We start from the raw sequence: 23,386 nt of genomic DNA on the forward strand, positions 1-23,386 counted from the left end.
GGGAAGAAAAAATAGGGGATAGAACATTAAACTAATTTTAAGGGGGGGGGGGGGGTGTTGGGACTTTATAATGAAGATGATCTCAACTGAAGATGGGTATATATTTATTTTTAGGCAAGAAGGGGGGCTTTTAGAGCCCCCCTATCCCCTTTAAGCCATCAATCCCTCATTCATTATAAAATTAGTAAAGGGGGGGGGGGGGGTATTTGTGGGATGGTGTAGGATGGGTTATAGGATAGTGGGGCCACTCCTAGCCCCACCAGAGTATGTGAAAGTAACCTTCAGTTGACCAATTCAACATTCCAACCAACACCTAGTTGCGCTATTTATAAGTTTTATGTTCATCTAGTTTAATTTTGGAGTAGACGCGCATTTAAAAATAGATTAATTTAAAATTTATTTATAAAAAATCTCCGAAAAGACTTTAAAAAATGAGCTAAAGTGAATTAAGCTCAATTACAGTGACTAAAAACGCTATAGCTGTATCAGCCGTTTAAATCTTTATAAAGATTTATATGATTCTTTGAAAAAAGAATTTAAAAAAAACCTGAAAATGAATCTTATGTCAAATATACCAAATCTAAATACTTCTGCAATTTTTGATCAAGAGAAGGTGAGGTTTTATATACTTTTAGCGCATTTTTGCACAGTTTTTGCAAAAAAATGCGTAAAGTTGCGTGATTATTTTAAATAGAAAACATTTTATTAGTACATAAATTAAGTTATCCTAAACTTTAAATACAATAAACAGTAGTAAGAATATTAACTTATATAAATTTAAATTAGTATAACAAATAAATAAAATTGTGATTTTAATATAATTATATATAAATAAATGAATTAGTTTAGTTCTTAAAGCTAAAACATAACACAATTTTCCTTAAGATTACTTACATTGCTTAAAATTATTCTTTCATTTAAATATCTACTATAAAATAAATACTTCTAAAAATTATCTTCGTATTTTAATACATTTTTAAATATTTTAATCATAGCTTCTCGGTATATAAATAAACAAAAAGTCATCTTGTAACTAAGTTTTTATAAAAATTCAATTCTGTTTGTTCTGTTTGAAATAGTCAATCATAAGTTGTTATTTTTTTCAGCTGAATTCAATTGATCCGCTGGAAAACCAACTTTGCCGTGTGTGCGGCGAGCCGGCAGCCGGCTTCCACTTTGGAGCATTTACTTGTGAGGGCTGCAAATCTTTTTTTGGCCGGAGCTGCAACAATCAAACTGTTATCCAGGTAAATGTTTATCTATTTATTCAGGGATCTAAAGGGAAAAGACAATTTACTTAAAATTTATGTAATTCTCCAATGATGTTACACAAAATTAACCCTTCTGTAGATTAAAATTAGTTCTTGAAACGTTTGAACACTTAACTTTATTAACCAACCAATCAAAATTCAATGAAGCCCCCAAATTTGTTAAGCCTACGAATAAGAAAATGTAATTATAAAACTTTGAGGACTAGTGTAATAATCAGCCCATTGTTTGAAAGTTACACTCAAATTTATGATTTGACAATCTCTGTTACATTTTTAAGGAACTCTCTTGATGAAAAGTTTCAAAAACGTTAAAAATTAAATTAAAGTAAATGGCTTGTGCCTTTTTGTTAACTATGCAAGAAAATATCATAAAAAGCACAAATTTCTACAAATAAGAAAAGCAAGAAAAATGATTTCCCAAATTTTTCTATTTATAAAAGTAAATTTGTATGTCATTCTTTTAAGAATATAATTTATTATGTATTAAACTGTTTAAGCAAAAAATACACAGCTAAGATGTTTAAAATATACATATGTAAATTATTTATTTTAAATTTTTTGAGATTTTAAGAGAATTATCTCAAGTTGATAAAATTAGTAAATACATTATAGAACAAGGATTACAACATCCATAAAAGCGAAGCTATGAAACGGTAGGACAAACGGACATTAACACTTGTATAGTGTCAGAACTGAATAATCAGAATATAAATGTATAAGAGTCAAAGCAAAATTGTGAGTAAATTTGTTGAAAAACTTCTTAATACAGGATAATGTTTATGGACATACTTACATTTTTAGGACTTATAGAGTTGTTTTGCTTATAATATTGTACTTTGTCATCCTAGGAACCAGTATACCAAAAATCAGAACATTCGGATAATTACATCACATATAAATTTGTTGTTAAAAAAAGTAAAAAATCAACATGTTTAAAATGAATGTACGGACATTATGGTAATGATTATAGAGTTGCTACGCTTTCTACTACAGGAATCACCATGCAAAGTTTGAAATCAATAGAACAATTCTAACATGTCTAAATCAACGAAAAAAGCTATCCGTCTCGGACGTACAGACCTTTCCTAATTGTAGAAAAGCTTCGCATTTAAAAATTTGTAGTTTTTAAAAATTTTCCCTAAGATATTGTTTTATCATCAATTAACTTATCCCTGTACTACTGAGCATAAGTTTACATATGTAAATTAAATCCTAGAAATATTTTCACCAAATTCAAAGCATTTCAGGGGACACGGCTAGGGCATCGAAAGAAATATATTTTGCTTTAAATTTTCAATTTGAAGTAGGAATTAAAAGACCATAGACTAAATTAAACTTCCAATAAATCGACCCCCAATAATTACATTAGGCAGAAAATATTAAAACATGAAAATCTAACAATTCTAGTTTTTTTTACTTTTAATTCAGAAGTATGTACTTTAATGCAAGAATAGTTATTTCTCGCATCGTATAATAAACGGCTTTCCGATATAGACATAGTTTTTTCGTATGGATGAGAACCGGTTCCTATCCACCGGATTCGAATGAATACGAGAAAAGCATTGATGTTGTATACATGCCTTTACTGTGCATATATGTAGATTCTGTATTCTAACAGGATAACTTTACTGAGGATTACCAAAATACACTAAAGTATAATTTAGTTCTAACAGTTTGTTTATATGTAATTTCTAATTTATAATTTACTTAAATACAGACGGACCAAGAAATACTATTTGTAGGGTAGGTTTATGAAGTAAAAATAGCATATTTAGGGAAAATATTACTTTTTAAAACGATTTTAATCTAATTATAAGGATACTTAAGTCTAGCCTTTACTTTCAGTTTTAATTTAAGAAAGAAAAAGTTAAGACAAAAGTGTCGGGTGTGACGTCATAGAAATACATCTAAAAGGAGGGATGAGAGGAAAAGTGAAAAAGGAAACCCCTAAAAAAATGATTTAGACGTATTTTTATGACGTCACACATGACACTTTCCAGCGATTGCAAGAGTACAAACTAGTAGAGCTCTTGTGTGACTATCAAATCCTAGAACTCACACTAGGAATCTTTGACCATTAAGCTTCGCAGAAGAATATACAATTTTTACATTTTACTGCCAATTTGAGCAGTGTATAACTGTAGGTTCATGTTTACAGTATAGCTTATAAAACTAGAAGTTATAACGAGGAGTAGTGTAGCAAAATTATAAAAAAACCACAATAATCTGTTGTACAGAAATTACATTTGAAATTTAAGGTCATACTTAGGCAATGATATATTTAAATAGGAAATCTTCTAATAAACATAGTTATGGCAAAAATATTTTTTTAATTTTATATTATAAGAAAGAGTTCCATAAGCTTTACTACTTTTAGTTGCAATTTACACCCCAAACTTCTCCCCTTTTTCACCTGTAGACCCCCCAAACATGCAGTTTATAAAGTGCAGTGTTTAAAATTGCACTCATCCCCATTCTCACACCCTCCCTAAAGTGCAAATAAATGTGGCAAAACATGCAAAATTCAGAACGCATATAAATTGACTCAATACTCAAGATAAATATTGGTTTTAGGATAAACAAGCATTCATATCTATCTATCTATCTATCTATCTATCTATCTATCTATCTATCTATCTATCTATCTATCTATCTATCTATCTATCTATCTATCTATCTATCTATCTATCTATCTATCTATCTATCTATCTATCTATCTATCTATCTATCTATCTATCTATCTATCTATCTATCTATCTATCTATATATCTATCTATCTATCTATCTATCTATCTATCTATCTATCTATCTATCTATCTATCTATCTATTTCTATATCTATCTAGGAATGTAAGAACAACTACAGATGTGTGGTGGACAAGAAGAACCGGACGGCCTGCAAAGCCTGCCGACTGCGCAAGTGCCTGATGGTCGGTATGTCCAAATCTGGGTGTCGGTATGGCCGCCGGTCCAACTGGTTTAAAATCCACTGTATTATGCAGAAGAATGCGGATGGAGGCGGCAGAAAGTTGTCGAATAACGGCTCTATAAGTTCAGGTAATAGTAGTAATGGTGCTTTCCCTTTAACATGCCTTTCAAGCACTAAATCCCTTTTTACCTTATAACACACAAAAACAAAATTCTTCGGCATCTCGGGGCTAAATAAAACTGGTTTTAATTTCTTAAATAAACATTTTATGTCAGCGGAAAGCTGTTTATAATACGATGCGAGAAATAACTATTATTTTATTTTAGGTATTCCCACCTCCATGCCATATCCTTCACAGAACCCCAGCCGCCTGCAGCACCCAGGTATAATAACCACATCTCAATCCTCACACCCTGGCAGCTTCAGCCTCGCCGACAGCCTACTCAGCCTCTCCAGCCTACAACAGCAACACTCAGTGAACTCGTCTGCGGCTGCGGCCGCAGCAGCAGCCCTGCGGGGCTTCCAACTACCACTAACCGGCGGCCACAAACTTCACAGCCTTTCACGGTCCCCATCACCACTCAATACGTCCACAGAAACGTTGTCAATCCAATCTAGTCCGTCACCCGCCTCCGGCGGCAGCCTAGCGCCCGAGGCACCGGTATCACCGCCTTCCGGCGGCGGAATGCCGCCGTTGTTCAGCTCACCCTTCCCCGGATTTCCTAACCCCTCGTCTCTACATCCATTGTTGATGTCCCACCTCTCCCCACCCTCAATGTCGGCAAATAACTTTGATATATCCGGTTCGAGTCCGCCTCCGAGCCTGCTTGATCAGGCCAGCCTGTACAAATTAAGCCCCCTGCTGGCCGTTCATCCGCTGCTGTTAGCCGCCACAGCTCAATCCAATCCATTGTTCAAACAATTTGATTTTTCCCAACAAATTGAACTGCTCAAACAACGCAGGGCCATGTTTGAGGCCATGAAATCGTCGGATGATTCCATCATTGATACCGACACTGATATTAATGCAAACGAGGAGACAAAGTCCGAGGATAGTTATGCTGATGATGAGAATACAAAAATTGACGTGGAAAATCCACCAAAACCAACTGAGGCACCCATTGATTTGTCTTGCAAATAATGGCTCTAAATTTAATTTTTTGTTATAACAGACTTCTTAGTAAAATGAACTGAATATAAAATAGTTAAAATCTTAATGCTTTATTATAATTTTCTAATAGTTATTTTTTTCTAGTCACTTTTAATGTGGTACTTTTAAAGAGAAAGGCAAACATTTTTTTACTATTAAAGTCATAAAATTGTTGCTGATTAAAAATTCTTTAGAATGTTTGTTTTACCTTTTTGCTTGTTTTCTTCTGCCTTTTCTTTCTTCCTATCTTGAATATCTATCTATCTTTCTTTTCAAGAAGGGAGGGGACATTGGACTTAAAATTAAACTGGTACAAAAATTTTAATAACTACGCTATCTTATTTATGGGCTTAAAACTCCAGGTAATTTTATTGAATTTTGATTGGTTGGTTTCAAACTAGTGGGTTTAATCTTTTCAGCAGATAATTCTAATCTACATAAGGGGTAATATTTGTTAATGATTTGATCAATTTATCTTTCATTTAAGGTCCTTCTAAGTCTTATGGATGAATGTCTGCTTTGTCTTTTATTCTATTTTAGAATATTTGTCATAGAAACCTTCACCCACTTGTAGATGAAGAAGGTTTTTAGAATGCAGAGGGATATAAAACCTGAAAACAAACTTTTTTTTTCTAAATAACACTTTTTATTGATCATTTATTTTTTTCCTTGTCTTAAAAGCAACTAAGGGCTGCGTCTCTACATCTATTATTGAGAATGAAAGCAGAAAAATAGACCAAAACCATCCTAGGATCTACATAAAACTTCCATAAAGATAAAATGGAGAAACTTAAACTGAAAACCTTACTGCTTTATCAAATAGGAGAGATTTAACTGGGGTAGGAATAGTTTTTCTTCATATGGTATATCCCTGTCCATAGCTTTTAGTCAGAAACAACGGACTTTCGATCACTTCCGCGCATGAATATATATCAACTAATAAGTAAAACGACATAATATTAAAACAGGACAAGCTTTTCTTCTGCTTTACTTAATTATACACCAGCAGGAACGCCCCCATTTCTAATTTAAGTTTTAATAAATTATTTTTTTTGTGGTTTGGGGGTAATTTTTACAGGCTAGGAGGGTGGTGGTACCTTCCCTTAAATAGTTCTAAACCTACCCAGAACCAATGAGAAGCTACACTGTAAAGGAGAACCGAATTTGTTCAGCGGTTATTGAGATCCTTCGGATGTGATGCTATGGGGAAGTGAACACACACCTTATACAAAGATTGAACACAATTGTTAACTTTTATTTGCTTTGACATATAAGAAACCAACCGAGAGAGGAAAAAAAAAGAGAGAGAGAGAGAGAGAGAGAGAGAGAGAGAGAGAGAGAGAGAGAGAGAGAGAAAGAGAGAGAGAAAGTGAAATTATTGAGTTTTAATTTTATCAAACGATTTCATCCTAAATGGATATTCGAATCCTCCCCTCTCTTACCCACCCTACACTGCATGGTGTTATTTCTTTGGTGAACTGTCTTCCATTTGATAATTCTAAAATTTATTTGTCTAAAAAGTCAACAATACGATGCAAGTAATATTTAAGCTCTCTCTCTCTCTCTCTCTCTCTCTCTCTCTCTCTCTCTCTCTCTCTCTCTCTCTCTCTCTCTCTCTCTCTCTCTCTCTCTTCTTTTTTCTGTCACTTAAATAAAACTAATCTTTATCAAAATTGTTAGTCATGTTTCTTGGCTAACTAAAGTATTGCTTATTAAATTCTCAGTAAAAACTGTGTCTATACATATCTACATCTATCAATCTATCACTTTAAAAAGGCAACAAGAAAACTATCTTCCTATACTGTAAATAAGAAATCTAAGATATTTCTAAAGGTAATGATGTTTATAAAATTACAGCAACATCATTATTATATATTTATCGCATCTAATTACGTATAGTCAGCTTTCCATGGATAGTAAAATAAAAACAAAACTGGTATTAATTTTATGATTTTGTTCTATTATTCACAAAAATTGTCTATTATACGATACGATACTTGATTTTCCAGTCTAACTGAGAACCGGCTCTAAACCAACGGATATTACTCGGTTTCGAAGCAATACTGGAATAAAGTTTAGGAGAACAATTCTACAATTAAAGTAAAGACCTTGTAGTAATTCCAATAATTTATGGCGACTCTCTTTATGATCAATACTGACATTTTGTCGACATGCTTTTCATACACTGACAACAAAATAGTATTTATCTCGACTAAGTGACATCAATAAAAGTTGCCCTCACTGACAAAAAAACATTCTATTTACATTGGACTGAAAATTTAAGGGTAATTTACCTTATCATCATTGGGATGTATATCAATTCTTTGCAAATTGTCTTAATGAGCCATTTTTAACATTACATGACTTTTGTGGGTAATATATCAGTTATTACTATTATAATTTACAGGGATCTACAGGGATAAGACAATGGCCGATAAATTGATGTACATCCCCAGTTATGATACACAAAATTACCCCTTCTGTAGGTTAAGATTAGTAGTTGAAACGTTTAACAACTCAACCTAACGAAACAACCAATCAAAATTCACTAGTCCCCAAAGTTGTAAAGAAAATGAATATCATTAAGAAAACGTTATTATAAATCTTTGGGGACTTGTGTTATTAACAGCCCATTGTGCCCTCTCTCTCTGATAATTAAATAGTCAATATATACAATCAATTTATCGACCGACAGCTTTGACTTTTAAATTATACTACCCTTTTTGTACTGTTATATTAACCTAAAAAGAGACTCTAAAACCCGCCAAAGGTTAAAAACTGTGTGAAACGCAATCTGTCACACAAGGTGATTGATTTTAGCCGCCTGATTTTTACACTACCAGCTTCTTTTAATATGACAAAAACTTTACAGAGTAGAAAATTGTTTTATGTACCTTTTTAATTCATTATTCTACAATCTATCTATCCATACAATAGATATTTTGGATCATGGAAAGAAAACGAAGTTGCGGGTTTCGTCGTATTTTTACAGTAGCTTTTATACTATTTCTGACACCTGCGAGGGGCTCTAACCCTGCAGGGCAATCATTAACATTTACTGAACCTAACCTAACCTAAAATAACCTTTTAAACTGTGAAAATACGATGAAAACCGCAACTTCGTTTTCTTTACCGATATTTATATCTGTGTATCAATCTATCGAACTTTCTTATTTATCTGTCATCTATCCATATGTTTATTTTTTCCTCTATAAATCTATCCATTAATTCATTTATACATCTTTCCATCCATCCATCCATCCATATATCCATCCATTTATCCATCCATCCATCCATTTATCCATCCATCCATCCATCCATATTTCAATAAATCATTGTATTCTGTTTTTTTTTATTTTGCCCCTGGATAAATTTTCTCACTTTTTCTTTCTTTTTTTCCTTTTTCTTTTTCTTCCCTCTCTCTTTATTTATCTCAGCATGCCTCATCAATTTAAGACCTTTCAATATAAATTTACATTTTTCTATGTTTTATGCAGTTTGTATTAGTGATAATTATACTGAAAAAAAAAAATAGATTCATCCATATCAACATAGGGTTGTAGTTATAAAAATACACTTTTACTTAATTTTACTGAATATAAAAACAATGTAAGTGTTTGTTTACCTATATATTTTTATTGGTAATTTTTGCCTTTAAATTAAAATTAAATATCAAATTAAACATTTTATAAATCATTATTTTAATATTGAATCTTTGTCTGATCTGATTTATGATCAGAGTAATTATCTGTGTCGCTAAAACTGATGTTTTCTATGTAGTATACTAGAGTGATAAAAAGCGGCGAAGGTGCGATTCCCACGTTTGTTTTAGGCTACAGGGTGCCACAACAAAATGAGAAGGGACAATTGACTGTTTATTGCATTAGTCCCCAAAGTTTTCTTTTTCGTTGTTTAATAACTTTGGGGACTTTAGTGAATTGTGATTGGTTGGTTTAACAAATTGAGTGTTCAAACGTTTCAACCACTTTTTTAGGGTGCAGAAAGAATAATTTTGTCTACCATCATTGGGGATGCACATATGTTTATCGACCATTGTCTTATCCCTTTAGATCCCTGGTACTATAAGCAAATTGTGCAAAAGGTGCACCATATACACAACAAATTGTGGGTTGAAATTGATTTTCGAAAAGTTTGTTAAAACGATGGGTTCCAGTGTAATTTACATTCCAATGTCCCCTACATCCCTGTGTTGAAAGTTAAATTTTATAACATTTTTCTGAATTCACCCTGTATCATTTATTTATTAATGTATTATACGTAAACTATATAAGATAGTGATAAAAATTACTATTTTCAACAACAAAATTTAGTTTAGTGTTTAAAAAATCTCTAAAAATAAATTAAAACCTATTTTAAAAAGGTTTAAAACTATGGTAACAAGCTTTAAGCTCAACTCCTTATAATTCCCTATTTCTTGCTTTAAATATGATTTAGTGTAATTGTTTTATTGTTTAATGTTTTTTTTGTGATTTATTTATTTTGTTGTAATTTTCCTATTTTAGTTGATTAGTGATAATAAATATTGTATTGAAAATTGTCTATTTTTAAAAGTGAAGCTTTTCCATAATTAGGGTCGGTCTGTCCGTACGTCCATCCAAGAGGGGTAGCTTTTTTTCGTTAATTTTGGCATGTTTAAATTGCCGTATCAATTTCAAAGTTTACATGGTGATTCCTGTAGTAGTTTGATGCGATTTAGAAAGCGTAGCAACTCCATAATCGTCACCAGGATGTCCATACGTTAATTTTAAATATTTTGATTTTTAACCTTTTAAACAACAAAATTTTATGTGTTAAATTATCCGATTAATCTAAATTTTTGGAATACTGATTTCTAGGATAACAATGTACAATGTTTTAGACGATGCATCTCTATAATCAAGTCTAAGAAATAAATTAAGTAAGTCCATAATCATTACCCTAAATTAAACAGATTTTCAAAAAAATTTACTATCAACTTTGTTTCGACTTTTATACATTTATAATCTGATTATTCAGTTCTTACACTCTACAAGTGTAATGTTCGTTAGACCTACCGTTTCAGGGCTTTGTTTAATGGATGTTGTCATCCTTTTTTACCTAAAATGTGTAAATTAAACCATATCTAATAAATTTAGTCAGTAACGTATGGCTTTTTGGCAAGCCTAAAAATTATAAAGTGTAAGCTTAAAGGTGGAATTAATTTGAAAGATCAATTGTTAAAAATGTTAATATGTAATTGGTGTCCCTATGATACAGCAATTTTTGCAAAGATTGAAAAATTAAACCTAATTCTATGAGAAATATCTTAATAAGAAATATTTTTTTATGGGGGTGGTATTCTATTTTTCTGTTGTAAAATATTTAAAATTTTTCAGACGACTTATAAAAACTAAGGGCTTTGAAATAATATAATAGTAATTTCTTTCATCGTATTATAAACGGCTTTCCGCGGATATAGAATGTACAATTATGAGATTAATTAATCCTATGATTGTACATTTTTATATTCGTAGAAAGCTGGATATAATACGATGCTAGACATAGTTTTTTCGTATGGATGAGAACCGGTTCCTATCCACCGGATTCGAATGAATACGAGAAAAAAATTTAAGGCACCCCAAGATATTTTGTGGAAAGTAAACACTCCATTACTCCCCCCTCCTTCCACTAGAATTTATATTTTTCAAGTGGTATACCTGCGCAGACCATAACAACATAAAAAAATAAAGGACATATAATAAGCTTTCCTGTTAAGGAAAACCTTGTTATTAGGTGGTTAACAAAACATTTTAATTATGGTATATTTTGCTAAAAAGTTTTATTTGCGGTTTTTGACTAACTCCTGAATCAATTGGCTGCTGAAAACTTTACGGTAGAATTCGCCTTGGGTGAGAAACATATTACACATATCTTAGTAGGTAAACTTTTTTTTCGCGCATTCATTTAAGTACTTACATAATATTGTTTTTTAGATTTGGTTTATTTTTGCGCATTAAATGGTTTCTATACTACTAAAGGCTACGCCTTTACATAATATTGTTTTTTAGATTTAATTTATTTTTGCGCATTAAATGGTTTCTAAACTACTAAAGGCTACGCCTATAGGGGCCTTTAGGGGCAACTCAGGAGGGGGGAGAGATTGAATTTGATAACCCAATATTTTGTTTTAGATCTAAAAAGAAAAGTAAAAACAAATTCTGGAAGGGATAATTTTTCTAGGGGCGATTTCTCTTTGGAGATTGTTGGTATCCTCCCCCAAAATAACTATAACCTTCCCAGGACCTCTAAGAAGCCCTCTATAAAGGGGAACCATATCAGTTCAGCGACTAGCGAGATTCTTCGGTACAAACTGAGGGACATCCTGTTACTTTATTATAAGGATTAAACATGTCTTTAAAATCAATAAACTTGTTTTTTAACCCTTTTAATGCTCAAAATCGCCAATGCTAATATTTGAGAGATGATAAAATTAACTTCCATTTACCTATCTTTGTAAAACATTATTGAAAATCTATCAAAGAAAGCAATTTCTAAAAGCAGCCAAATTTGAGACGCGCCCATCAAAATTACACAGTTTTGACGGATATCCAACCGAGGTTTTGATGAATCAGTACACTTCTTCCAAAATTCTTCTGAATTTTAATTTGTTGCAGTGAGGCTATTGGGTTAATTTATTATTAGATAAAAGTAACAGGATGTCTAATCTGTCTGTGTGTCTATCTGTTGCGTCCAGGAAAGGTTTATATACGTATATTTTGGAGGAGGGGTTCCTTCATCTTCCCAGGAGAAATGAACCCTAGAAAAAAATACATCAATAAATATCTAAACTTTACATTGGAAACACTTTTGATAAATAGTAATTTTGATTTGCTTAGTTTAACTACAGTATATTCAAGTTCCTCACCGCGTTTATGATATTTATATGTGGTTGTTTGTTTTATTTCTTAGATTAGGAGGGTTAAGAAATCCCCAATTATGATAAGCTAAACTACACCTATTCTAAATAACTAGTTAAAAATTTGATACTACTAATTTCAACCAACAAATCGAGATTTAATGCATTTCTAAGTATGCGAAGGAAAGATGATGATTTTGTGATTTTTTAGTACCATAATAATTAAAAGTCCAACTTCCTTGATTGATAGCTAACTTTGATTTAGTAACTAACTCTAAATGATACTAAATTTCAAAAAATAAGCTATATTTTCAGTGCGTTTTACATTGATCCAAACCATATACAAATTTCTTAAGCCTAGCTTATAAGTTATGGTTTCCTTAGCCTTACATATGTATATATTTATTTAAACCTTAGGAAACCTTAACCTCTAGGGTATCCTAGGATTTTTTTTAGGATTTTTACTGTTGCCTCTATTGAAATTAGTATTCAGCATTTTAACAATGAAGTTTTTCTATAATTAGGATCGGCACGGACAGTTAGCGCTTTTTGATAACTTCTACTGCTTAGAATTGTACTATCGATTTCAAACTTTGCATGGTGATTGTCTGGGGAATCATTGTTACAATAATCAGTGGGCAAGGTTATCATATTAGAATCAAAACTTTATCATACGAATATGTTGAGATTTTCAGATCTTTTTTTGTAAACTTTCCTTATTTCCCCGCGTTTTGTTGACTTAAGCTTCCATGTTTCTGTTAAGTAGACAATTTTTTGTGTGTACGTCTTTCTTTCTTACTCGTGTTTTTAAAGGCGAGGTTTTTCTATAATTAGGATCGGTCTGTCAGTCCGTCTCGGACAGTTAGTTCTTTTGTTAATTTAGAAATGTTAAAATTAAAACATTGATGCTTTTTAACCTTTTTAACAGCTATTTTTATGTGATTTGATTATCGTATTCATCTGATTTTTGGAATACTGATTGATATTACAGTAAAGCACCTTTATAATCAAGTATGTAAGTATGTCCTTAAACAGTAACCTGTAATTTAACAGTTTAAAACATTTTTACTTACAATTTTGTTTAGCTTTATACATTTATATTCTGCCTATTCAGTTCTGACACTCTATGATTAAGTGTTCATTTTCTTACCAGCGTTCTTCGCTTTTATGAATGTTGTCATCCTTGTTTTTTGAAGTAATTTAGAGCCTTTCACGCAAAAGTATCCAAGTGGGTATTGAAATTAGTTTTTTTTTAATCTGATACCTGACTTTTGATAAGGGTTGAAAGCGAGCAAAAAGGGGCGAAGGGGGGTTGATTATAATGGTATTATCATTTTCCCTTTATGGTTACCATGAATATAACAAATGTAGCAAAAACTCCGCCCATTCTTAAAGATTACAGCAAAATCTCCGCCTCTTTTTTCCAGTTTATGTTTTCTTTGACCTTAGTTTTTTTGGGGTTAAATATAGCAGGATAAAAGTTAGGTAGGGGAGAACTTTATAAAAGTATATAAACTGATGCATTTTGAATATTAACAACAGTCCTATTCAGTTTCTCTTGGACTAAAGAACATCAGGTAAAGATTAGATCAAATTCTTAATCTTAAGATTTATTTGATTTTTATTTCACTGAGCGGCTAGGTCAACGATCTACTTTCCATTTGGTTTAGATTTTAAGTAATAAAATTTTTTTTGAGCTATAAATCATCTCTTGACCTATATAAAGCTTCACTTTTCAATTTCGGTCCAGCGGTAAGTTACAGACAGACATACAAACTAATGGGCATCCAGTTACTTGTACATAATGATAGTTAAATTTTTTTAGGATGAAAACAGTTTTGTTGTTAATTGCCAGCATGGGTGTTATCTGTAGCAGTGCCGAGTCTTGGTGTTCTAATTTTCTGGACCCAGTCTGTGCTACAAATGGCAGAGAATACTCAAATCCTTGCTATCTCTTCTACAGTAATTGGCTTGACAAAGTAAGATGTCAGAAAATAGAAAAACTCTGTAAAAAGAAACCTGAATCCCGTTTATGCAAAGGTTTATGTGACTCTCCAATTCCTCAGATCCAATGCCGTGGCTCCTGTCCTTGTGTCCCCAAAAGTTGACTTAAAAAAATAATCCAAAGACCCAAATCCAATTCATCTCAGCTTGATTAAAATAGGTTATTAGTCTTCCTTAGAATCTTGTACTGTATTTATATCTATAATTATAGAGAATTTTTCCACGAAATATAAGATAAAAACTGATTATTCCAGCTTTCCATTCCCGATGAAATTTCCAAAAACAAAATGTTAATTAATAATTTGTTCTTTCGATTAGTAGTAAATTTATAAATTATTGATGAACAATATGACTGAAATAAAGCTTTGTTTCTTGTTAAATAAAAATCTATGCAAAATTTTTTTTTTAAATGCGTAAAATGAAATTGATTACCAAATTACTTATTGATTACTTTAGGTCAGGTTTGGTTAGGTTTAATTGGGTACTGGGTAGCTCCACAGGGTTAGGGTAATGTAGGTAGAGGCAACGCAGGGTTAGGACCCCCCAAATAGTTGTCAGCCATTGGAAAAAATACCCCCCAAAATTCACCTGGGATGTACATCAATTTATCGTCGCGTACATTGTCTTATCCCTTGTGATCTCTGGTCATAATCAGAGAGAGAGAGAGAGAGCGGGGACAATAAGCTTTTTATTACACTAGTCCCCAAAGTTCTACAATAACGTTCTTTTTTTTGCTTGAAAACATTGGGAAATTTTGATTGGTTGATTCATTAAGTTGAGTGTTCAAACGTTGCAAGCTTTAATTTTAATCTAAAAATAAGGAACTTTATAATTTATCATTGGGAATTTATCAGACATTGTCTTATCCCCTGGTCATAATTCACTTTTCTCTCGTAGGCCATGATTACCATATCTGATTTCTCTCCCTCACTCCCACAAATCAAAAGGTCAATTTCAGAGTTCCGGCAATGAAACCAATTCTTAATACCCAATTGAAGCTGTTTTGACACGTTCCTTATTCTGGATTGTAATCAAAACATGATGGAAAGCCTTTTGCTTTTTCGAATATGGCTTTGAAACCAATTGATATCCGCTGGAGTAGAACTGGTTCCTAGCCATACTGAAAAAGCACGTATCGTATCGTATCGTATTGTAGACAAATTCTTACGAATTATAAACCCCTCAAAAACATAGCTAGTTTGAAAACTAGTTTTGAAGTTATAATTTTGATTTTTTTTCGGCAATCTGTCTATATTACGATGTGATAGTTAACTATTAAAACATTTGTGAATTCAAAAAAAATCTTTAGCTGTTTCATTTTTGGAGGTTTATGAATCTTCAAATGGCTATTACCGATATTCTTCTAGGGGTAAGGCTGCTTTCTATGATACTTTAACATCAAGTCCAACAATCAAGGATACATAAAAAGAACAATTATTTTTTTTATGTCAAAAAGGCCGGGGTATTATGTAAAGTAACACCTAACAGAATACGAGTCCTCAATGTATGTACATGTAAATGAGTTTCGCCTGTTAAGGGCAAAGGCATTCCCTCAACTCATACTTTTGATATCACGTGCCTGACATAGCAGTAATACTATAAAGACTCAACTCGAACTCAACACCTCCACGACAGCAAACTGGCACGTTATGAATCATTATAATTTGTTAAAATTATTGCTATTTTGTTTATTATGTAACATTGTTTGATACCCTATTGAAGTTTTTATATTGAAAGATCATACACAGGATATAATTATCGGCAGGGTGGGAGGGGACATTGGACTATAAATTACACTGGTACCCAAAGTTTTATACCAAATATTTTTGGTATTTATATTGAATTTTGATTGGTTGGTTCCAAACTTTTAACCAATGATCTTATCCTATCTAGGGTTGGGCCGGATATTTTTTTGGCCGGATACCGGATATCCGGCTTATTTCAAATGCCGGATATCCGGTACCCGGCCGGATATCCGGCGAACGCCGGATATCCGGCAAATATCCGGTTATCCGGCCAAATTACCGGATATCCGGCCGGATAACCGGCCAAATTACTACATATTAAAGTATCAAAAAAGGATATAGTCCCTTTTGTGGCAACGCACCTTAAGGGGCGATTCGTTGTATTTTTAAAATTGCTTTTAATAGGTTATTTTAGATTAGGTTAGGTTATATTTGGTTAGGTGATTGCCCCGCAGGGTTAGGCAATTGGCCCCGCAAGGTTAGAGTCCCCCGCAAGGGGCTAGAAATAGGAGGAAAGCTACTGTGAAAATACGAATAATCGCTCCTTAAGGGTCGTTGCCACAAAGAGGACTATACCCGCAAAAAAAAAATTCATCATAAACTAGTGTTTTATATTATACTAGCGGCTTCGCCCCTAGCCTCTAGGGGCTTAGCCCCAAGAGGTTTGATCAATCTAATTTTTGTATTTTAGATTTATTAAGAAACAGTAAAAAAAATATATTTTTTTTTTGGGGGGGGGGTATTTTTCATTTTTTGGGGGGGTTGGGGGTGTCCCACCCCCTGAGAAAATAGCTTAAAACCATCACAGGACCAGTAGGTATATTCCCTGAAGAGCAGAGCCCAATCGGTTCAGTGGTTACTGAGATCTTAAGCTTCAGACGGACAGACAGACGGACAGACGGACAGACAGACATCGTTCTACTTTGTATTATACTACCAGCTGCGTCCCTAGTATCTAGGGATATTAGAAGGGACATGAAAGTGCAGAAAAATAATTTAAAACCTTACAACGACTTTTTTTATAAAAATGAAACAGCCTAAAACCACCCTGGGACCTATAAGAAGCTTCACTCTAAAGGAGAACATATCAGTTCAGTGGTTAGCGAGATCCTTCGCTACAGACAAAAAAAGCTTACTACTTTGTATAATAGGATAAAATTAAGTAAGTATTAAATGATCTTTCTTCTTAGCAAATAAATCCAATGAACTATTACTTCCCTCAATCTGTAATAACAACCCCTAACGGTTGGAGGATGGGCGGGGATGTGGCGTTGAATGCCTGCCCCCCCCCCCTCTGTTTTTTTCTATCCCATTTTCTGTGTATAAAAGGTAGAGGGCTATAACTAAGTGACTTTTGAAATATGGGTATGACACATAACTGAGAGTTGAAATCTTTTTAATACCTCCTTCCTGGCGGGCACAGGATGCCAGCAAATCTGGTAAGGTCATTCAGGTAAAAAGTAAAAATATTTTTTTACTTTAACAAAGCATTTCATGTTATCTAATACTAAAATATCCTATAGTCGTACATCCTCATATGTAATATAGGTGTTCAAGTTGATTTCAGGTTCCAGGTATAAGTCCTGAACCTCCAGGTCTCCAGAAATCTTTAAACGGTTCCTGTGACCGCAAATTTTTACTTGAAGATTTCAAATTTTAAACTTAGGCTTTTTTATATATCTTCATGACATATTACAATTTCATAAAATCCGTTGCCGTTTACCTGCAAACCGTCGGTTTGCGGCTGGCAGCTGCCAAGTACTGCTGCCACCGCCAAAATTTATGTTTTGAGATTTCTAATATAAAATTTACATAAAGATAAACATATTCAGAAAAAATTGTTCTTCTATCTTCAATAATAAGAAAATTACAGCCATTTAAGATTTAAAAAACCAGAATTTTTTGTTGTAAAATATAAAAGATTATATTGCCGGATATCCGGCCGGATAGTTTCAATATCCGGTATCCGGCCGGATATCCGGCCCCACCGGATATCCGGCCCAACCCTAATCCTATCCTCAGATTATTTATCATCATTTGTAATGTACATCAACTTATCGTCCGTATATTCAAAGGTTTCCCCCAAAAAAACGAACCATAAAAAAAAGATTTCTAATTTTTCTATAATTAGGGTCAGTCCGTCTTTCTCTGACAACAATTTATCTGATTTTTGGAGAAATGATTCATATTACAACATGGTAAAATAATATAAGCGAAGCATCTCTATAATCAAGTCATAAAAATGTAAAAATGTCCTTAAACATAATTCTGTATTTCAGCAGTTTTGCAACAAATTTAATTTATTAACAAATTTAACTATTTTGTTTAGACTCAACATTTATATTCTGATTATTTAGTTCCGACACTCAATTTTAGTGTTAATGTTCGTTTGCTTACAGTTTCTAACCATCAGCCTAAACCCGACCTTTCCTAAATTTAGGAACTATCTGTATTGCCATTTACAATTAAGATTCTACCGGGTATACTTCTCTATGGCTTAGGATTGGTAGTATCAAAATATAATAAACAGAGAAATCATTATAATAAAGTAACAGGATGTTTGTCTGTCTATTTCTAACGAAGGATCTCGCTTATCACTGAACCGATATGATTCTCATAGGCAGTTTATCAAATGTCCTGGGAAGGTTTATAACTATTTTTGGGAAATAAAAAATGGGTAGTCGAAATCAACAAGCCCTCCCCCTGAAAAGTTCCTAGAGGCGGCTAGTAAAGAATAAAGTTGTAAATATCTGGGAACACCCTGTATAAAATTTATATTAATGTATATATATCAATGTGTAATGTGTATTAATATATAACCTGTAATTATTTGAATAGCAAAGAATTTCAAGCACGTACACCCAACATCCAGCTCAAATTTAGGAAATGGGTCATATCCTGGATTTTTATAATATATCTTTTTAATGTTTTAGGAAAGTTTTTTCTTGGGGTAATTTCTCCTGGGAGGTTAGAGGTTTACTCCTCCAAAATAGTTATAAACCTTTCATGGACCTTTAGGAATATTTATGGTTAGGGAGAACCATGTTGGTTCAGTGGTTATCGAGATCTTAAGCTTCAAGCTCAAGCAGATAAAAAAAAATGCTCAAACTAAAATAAAATCCACGATTAGACACTAAAAATATTGTAAATATTAAAATGTTTGTATAAAAGCCACATATCATTTGTGGGCTATGGGAAGAGTATACGTGAGACGTCCATACAAACTGATTAAAATTTTTTGGCTTGTATATCTTTAAAAGTGAAGCTTTTTTATAATTAGAGTCAGTCCGTCCGAAATTTGCTTTTTACGTTAATTTAGACATGTTAGAATTACCCTATCGATTTCAATCTTTTCATGATTATTCACATAATAGTTATGTATTATTTACCTTCAATTTTGTCAAAACTTTTATTAATATTTATATTATGCATATTCAGTTCTGACACTGTGGTAATGTTCGTTTGTCCTACCGTTTCAGAGCTTTGTTGTCATCCTTGTTAAAATGTCTCAAACATTGAAATATGGCTCTTTTTATAACTATTTTTCAGCAATTTTTTTTTTGTAATTTTGTATGGATACTTTTTACGTGATCCCATTAACTTTAGAAATGGGTTATTTTCATTATTGCTTTTTTGCGTTTTTTTTGTGTGGAAAAAAATTTTAGTGATTTCTAATTTTACTGGTTTATATATTTACTAGCAGCAGCACCCCTATATTCTAAGGGATATGGAAGAGCAGAAAAATAGCCTAAAACCATACTCAGACTTTTTAGGAAATAGTCTAAAATCATCCCAGGAACTATAAGAAGCTTCACTGTAAAGGAACCATATCGGTTCAGCGGTTGTCGAGATCCTTTGCTACAGACAAAAAAAAGCTTACTACTTTATAGGATAGTAGGATGTCTTACAGTGATTTGGGTCTAGGAGTTCGAGTCCTTTCCCATTTCAAAATAAGAAACTTTTAACCAATGAGGATTGAGACATTGGGCTGTTTATTACTCTAGTCCCCAAAGTTTTATTATTTGTTGACCAAACAAATTTGGATTGGTTGGTTCATCAAGTTGAATGTACAAAAGTTTTAACCACTAATTGTAATCTACAGTAAGGTTTATTTTTGTGTAGCTTAATTGGAGATGAACTTCAATTTATTGGCCATTGTCTTATTCCTTTAGGTTCCTGTAACATAACATAAAGGGCGATCATATTATTTTGTTTAGAAGGGGCTTAAAAATAGCAAAAAAACACTTCATCTTCCCAACCTCCCCCCCTCCAACCTGGATGTTTGTTAAAGGTCCTATGAGCAGAAAACAAAAAGTCTCGTCTTATTAAGTAACTATATTATTAGGATTCCCCCACCCCCTTTTTTAAAATTAGGGTAAGTAGTAGTTTGTTTATAACTTACGGATGGTTAGGTTAGGTTATACTGCGTAGCTCGACAGGGTTAAGACATCGCATGAATAGGTCTCGCCGGGTTATAACACCCCGCAGAAATATGAAAAAAAATAATCCCTACCTACCTGTTTTTTTTATTTTTAAAAAAAGGTAGAGGGGTTTTGATTGCGCAATAGACACTTTTAGGGAAACCGCCAATTATTTTATGTACATTTAAAATTATAGATGTATATAGTTTTTACAATTCTAAATTATATTAAATTTCAATAAATTGTGCCTGTAATCATTTTCTTTAACATACAAATTATGCTCATTTATTATATTTCTATTCAAATGAAAAAGAAAATTTGTTTTCAAATATTGGCAATTTTTCTTTACATAAGTAATCTATTCAAATTTACTTAATTGGATTATTGGTAATAAAATTTGTACCTTTCACTCCTCATTTTATGTAAACAAGCATGATAATATTCATAAAAGCGATTGTCAACAAATCAGACAAAGTAAACAAGTTAAGAGTAACAACAAATCTAATATTAGAAAAAATTTCCATATATATCTATCACAAGTTACTATGATGATACAGGATGCTTACATTAGGAATTAGGGTAAATCGATTTTGGAATTTAAATGTGGTACCAACACTTTTTGTTTAAACATTACATGCACCTTTAATAATTGACTTTTTAAATCTAATGATTATACATAATTAATTAAATTATTATAATTATTAATTATGAGAGTTAAATTTTATTGTTGAATATCTTTATCCTATAAACTAAACAGTATACCAATAAACTTAGCAGGGTCGTCTAGGTAAAGAGCAAAAATATGTTTTGACTCCAACAAAGCATTTTATATGATAAAAGTACAATATCCTTTAGTAGTGCAAATTGGTATCCAAGTCAATATCATGTTCCAGGCATGATCCTGTAGGTCCAGAACCTCCAGGTCACATGCAAACTTTGAATGGAAGCAATCTATAACTTTGACTAACTATTTGAAATTCTTAATCAAACAGTAAACCTACACAATTTTTTTAGCCCTCTAGCTCTAATAGCAGCTGATATAACATCCCCACCCAACAAACATTACAGAGTGTAAGACTGTTAAGGGTTAAAGAAATCCAGCCCTATACTTCAAAAATATATGGACCCTGAGTATGACGTCATACCTCTGTTTAAAATACCCTGTTACTTTCCATTACACAAAAGAAATATATATTGGTTTGATTATGTGTCATAGGCAAGAAAAAGTAATTAATTTACATATTCAGGATATTGGATTTTACTTGATTACTTTACATGTTTTTGAATAACCAATATTCCAATTTAGTTGTAATATAACTATGAAGAGGATTACTGACTAAACAGTTTTTAAAACTAGAAATTTTATTTTCAAAATGACAAATTTCAAGTTTATTAGAACTGTGTTTCAACTTGTAGCTATTGGGATATTTTGTTTTCAAATGTACTCTTCTATAGAGAAATATATTGCCCAACCCAAGACTCAGCAAAGCTCTACTGTAGGTCTTGATGAAATTGAGAATCCTGTAATCTACCTGTGCAAAGATGCCCAATTTAACTACACCTATGCTGAGAGTATGAGTTATTACTCTCTTTGGCAACTTCTTATTGGACAAATAGAAAACTCAAACAACTTTACCTGGACTGGGAAGTTTAGAAATATCACATTTAAGAAACTACAATCTGCTATTTTTGATGTTGATAATAAATCAGTTGGAATTGTTTCCTCAAAAACTAAAAATGATGATTGGCAAAATGCTACTACCAATGAAATTTTTATCATGCCTTTTGGAAACTGTTTAAAGCCTACTAATCCTACAGATTACTACTATGCTGTCTCAACTAAACCAGCAGTTTTGATTATTGTTGATCCTGCCTTAGATAATGATTTGAGAATTTCTGGAATTAGGTTTGGTACATTCAGCTTTGGTCATTTGCTTAATAGCTTTGAATCATACATCTATGAGGTTGAAATCACAATGCATGATTACAGAATAAATGATGGAAGAACTTGTATTGACTATGATAGAATTGGATCTAGTTATGGAGAATGTATCAAGGACAAACTTAAAAGTAAGTTTCTACAATGGCTTGGATGCTACCCATCTTGGCTTCACGATTCATCTGACTCTACCTGCACTCCTAATCATCAAAAACATTTTGATGAAAAACATGAGTACTATGAGATGCAACAGGAAATCATCAAGTTAGTTACTGGATTGGAATTCAATAGCTTTAAGAAGTGTTTACCCCCATGCACAACAATGGAACTGAACTACAACCTGAGAAGGCATCTAAGAAACGGACCTCATGTTAATGCTGTAAAGGTACAAATCATGGAAAATGTAAAGGTCCATACTGAAGTACTTGCCTTTGGCCTGTGGCATTTGATTGTTGATCTAGGGAGTGCCCTGGGACTCTGGTTGGGTCTGTCTGCCCTAAGTATTTTTGACAACATTCTAGAAATTTATGTCTCAAGTAGAAAAAAATGTTGCCATTAGAAGGTATGTAAAGAAAGTCGCTCAAAAAATTCTGACATCATAAAAATGAGGGATGAGGAGAGTATACGTTGGAAAGAAAACACATAAAAGAGAGATGGATATCCCCTCATTTTTATGACGTTACATGCTGATTTTTTGAGCGCCTTTCTTCACATTCCTTTAGAAGATGAAGAAGATATATTCATTTATGTATTTAACAATTTCTTTAAACACAATTTTCTTCAGCTCTCCCACACATACCTAAAACCTTATTCTGTAAATCAAATTTCAGAAAGACTTAAATGTTTAAATATTCAATTGAATTTCTCAATGTTTAATTTTATTACAAATCAATTACATTTTATAATTATACTTTGTATATATGTAATATGTTTATGTAAACAGCTAAATTTATTTTATTGATGGAAACATTGGATTTTGAGTTTCTTGATCACTATCATCATCTGAACTATAATTTTCTTTCTCCTAATCATT

The 23,386-nt window shown here is 32.4% G+C and overlaps 1 protein-coding gene and 1 long non-coding RNA gene across 2 annotated transcripts; both read left to right on the forward strand.

The window, feature by feature from the left end:
• The first annotated feature begins 301 nt into the window (after nucleotides 1–301).
• Nucleotides 302–5,416, forward strand: LOC145303782 (uncharacterized). The gene is made up of 4 exons (XM_080145393.1): nucleotides 302–613; nucleotides 1,107–1,247; nucleotides 4,117–4,327; nucleotides 4,526–5,416. The coding sequence occupies exons 1-4, from the start codon at nucleotides 554–556 to the stop codon at nucleotides 5,338–5,340; spliced, it is 1,227 nt and encodes a 408-aa protein (XP_080001519.1). The 5' UTR covers nucleotides 302–553; the 3' UTR covers nucleotides 5,341–5,416.
• An 8,380-nt stretch (nucleotides 5,417–13,796) lies between these two features.
• Nucleotides 13,797–14,352, forward strand: LOC145304414 (uncharacterized). Its single transcript, XR_013874081.1, has 2 exons — nucleotides 13,797–13,821; nucleotides 14,070–14,352. It is a non-coding gene; the product is annotated as an uncharacterized LOC145304414 (long non-coding RNA).
• Nucleotides 14,353–23,386: the final 9,034 nt, after the last annotated feature.

Source organism: Acartia tonsa, chromosome 13, assembly GCF_053477335.1.
Source record: "Acartia tonsa isolate MP-2025a chromosome 13, ASM5347733v1, whole genome shotgun sequence".
NCBI lineage: Eukaryota > Metazoa > Arthropoda > Copepoda > Calanoida > Acartiidae > Acartia > Acartia tonsa.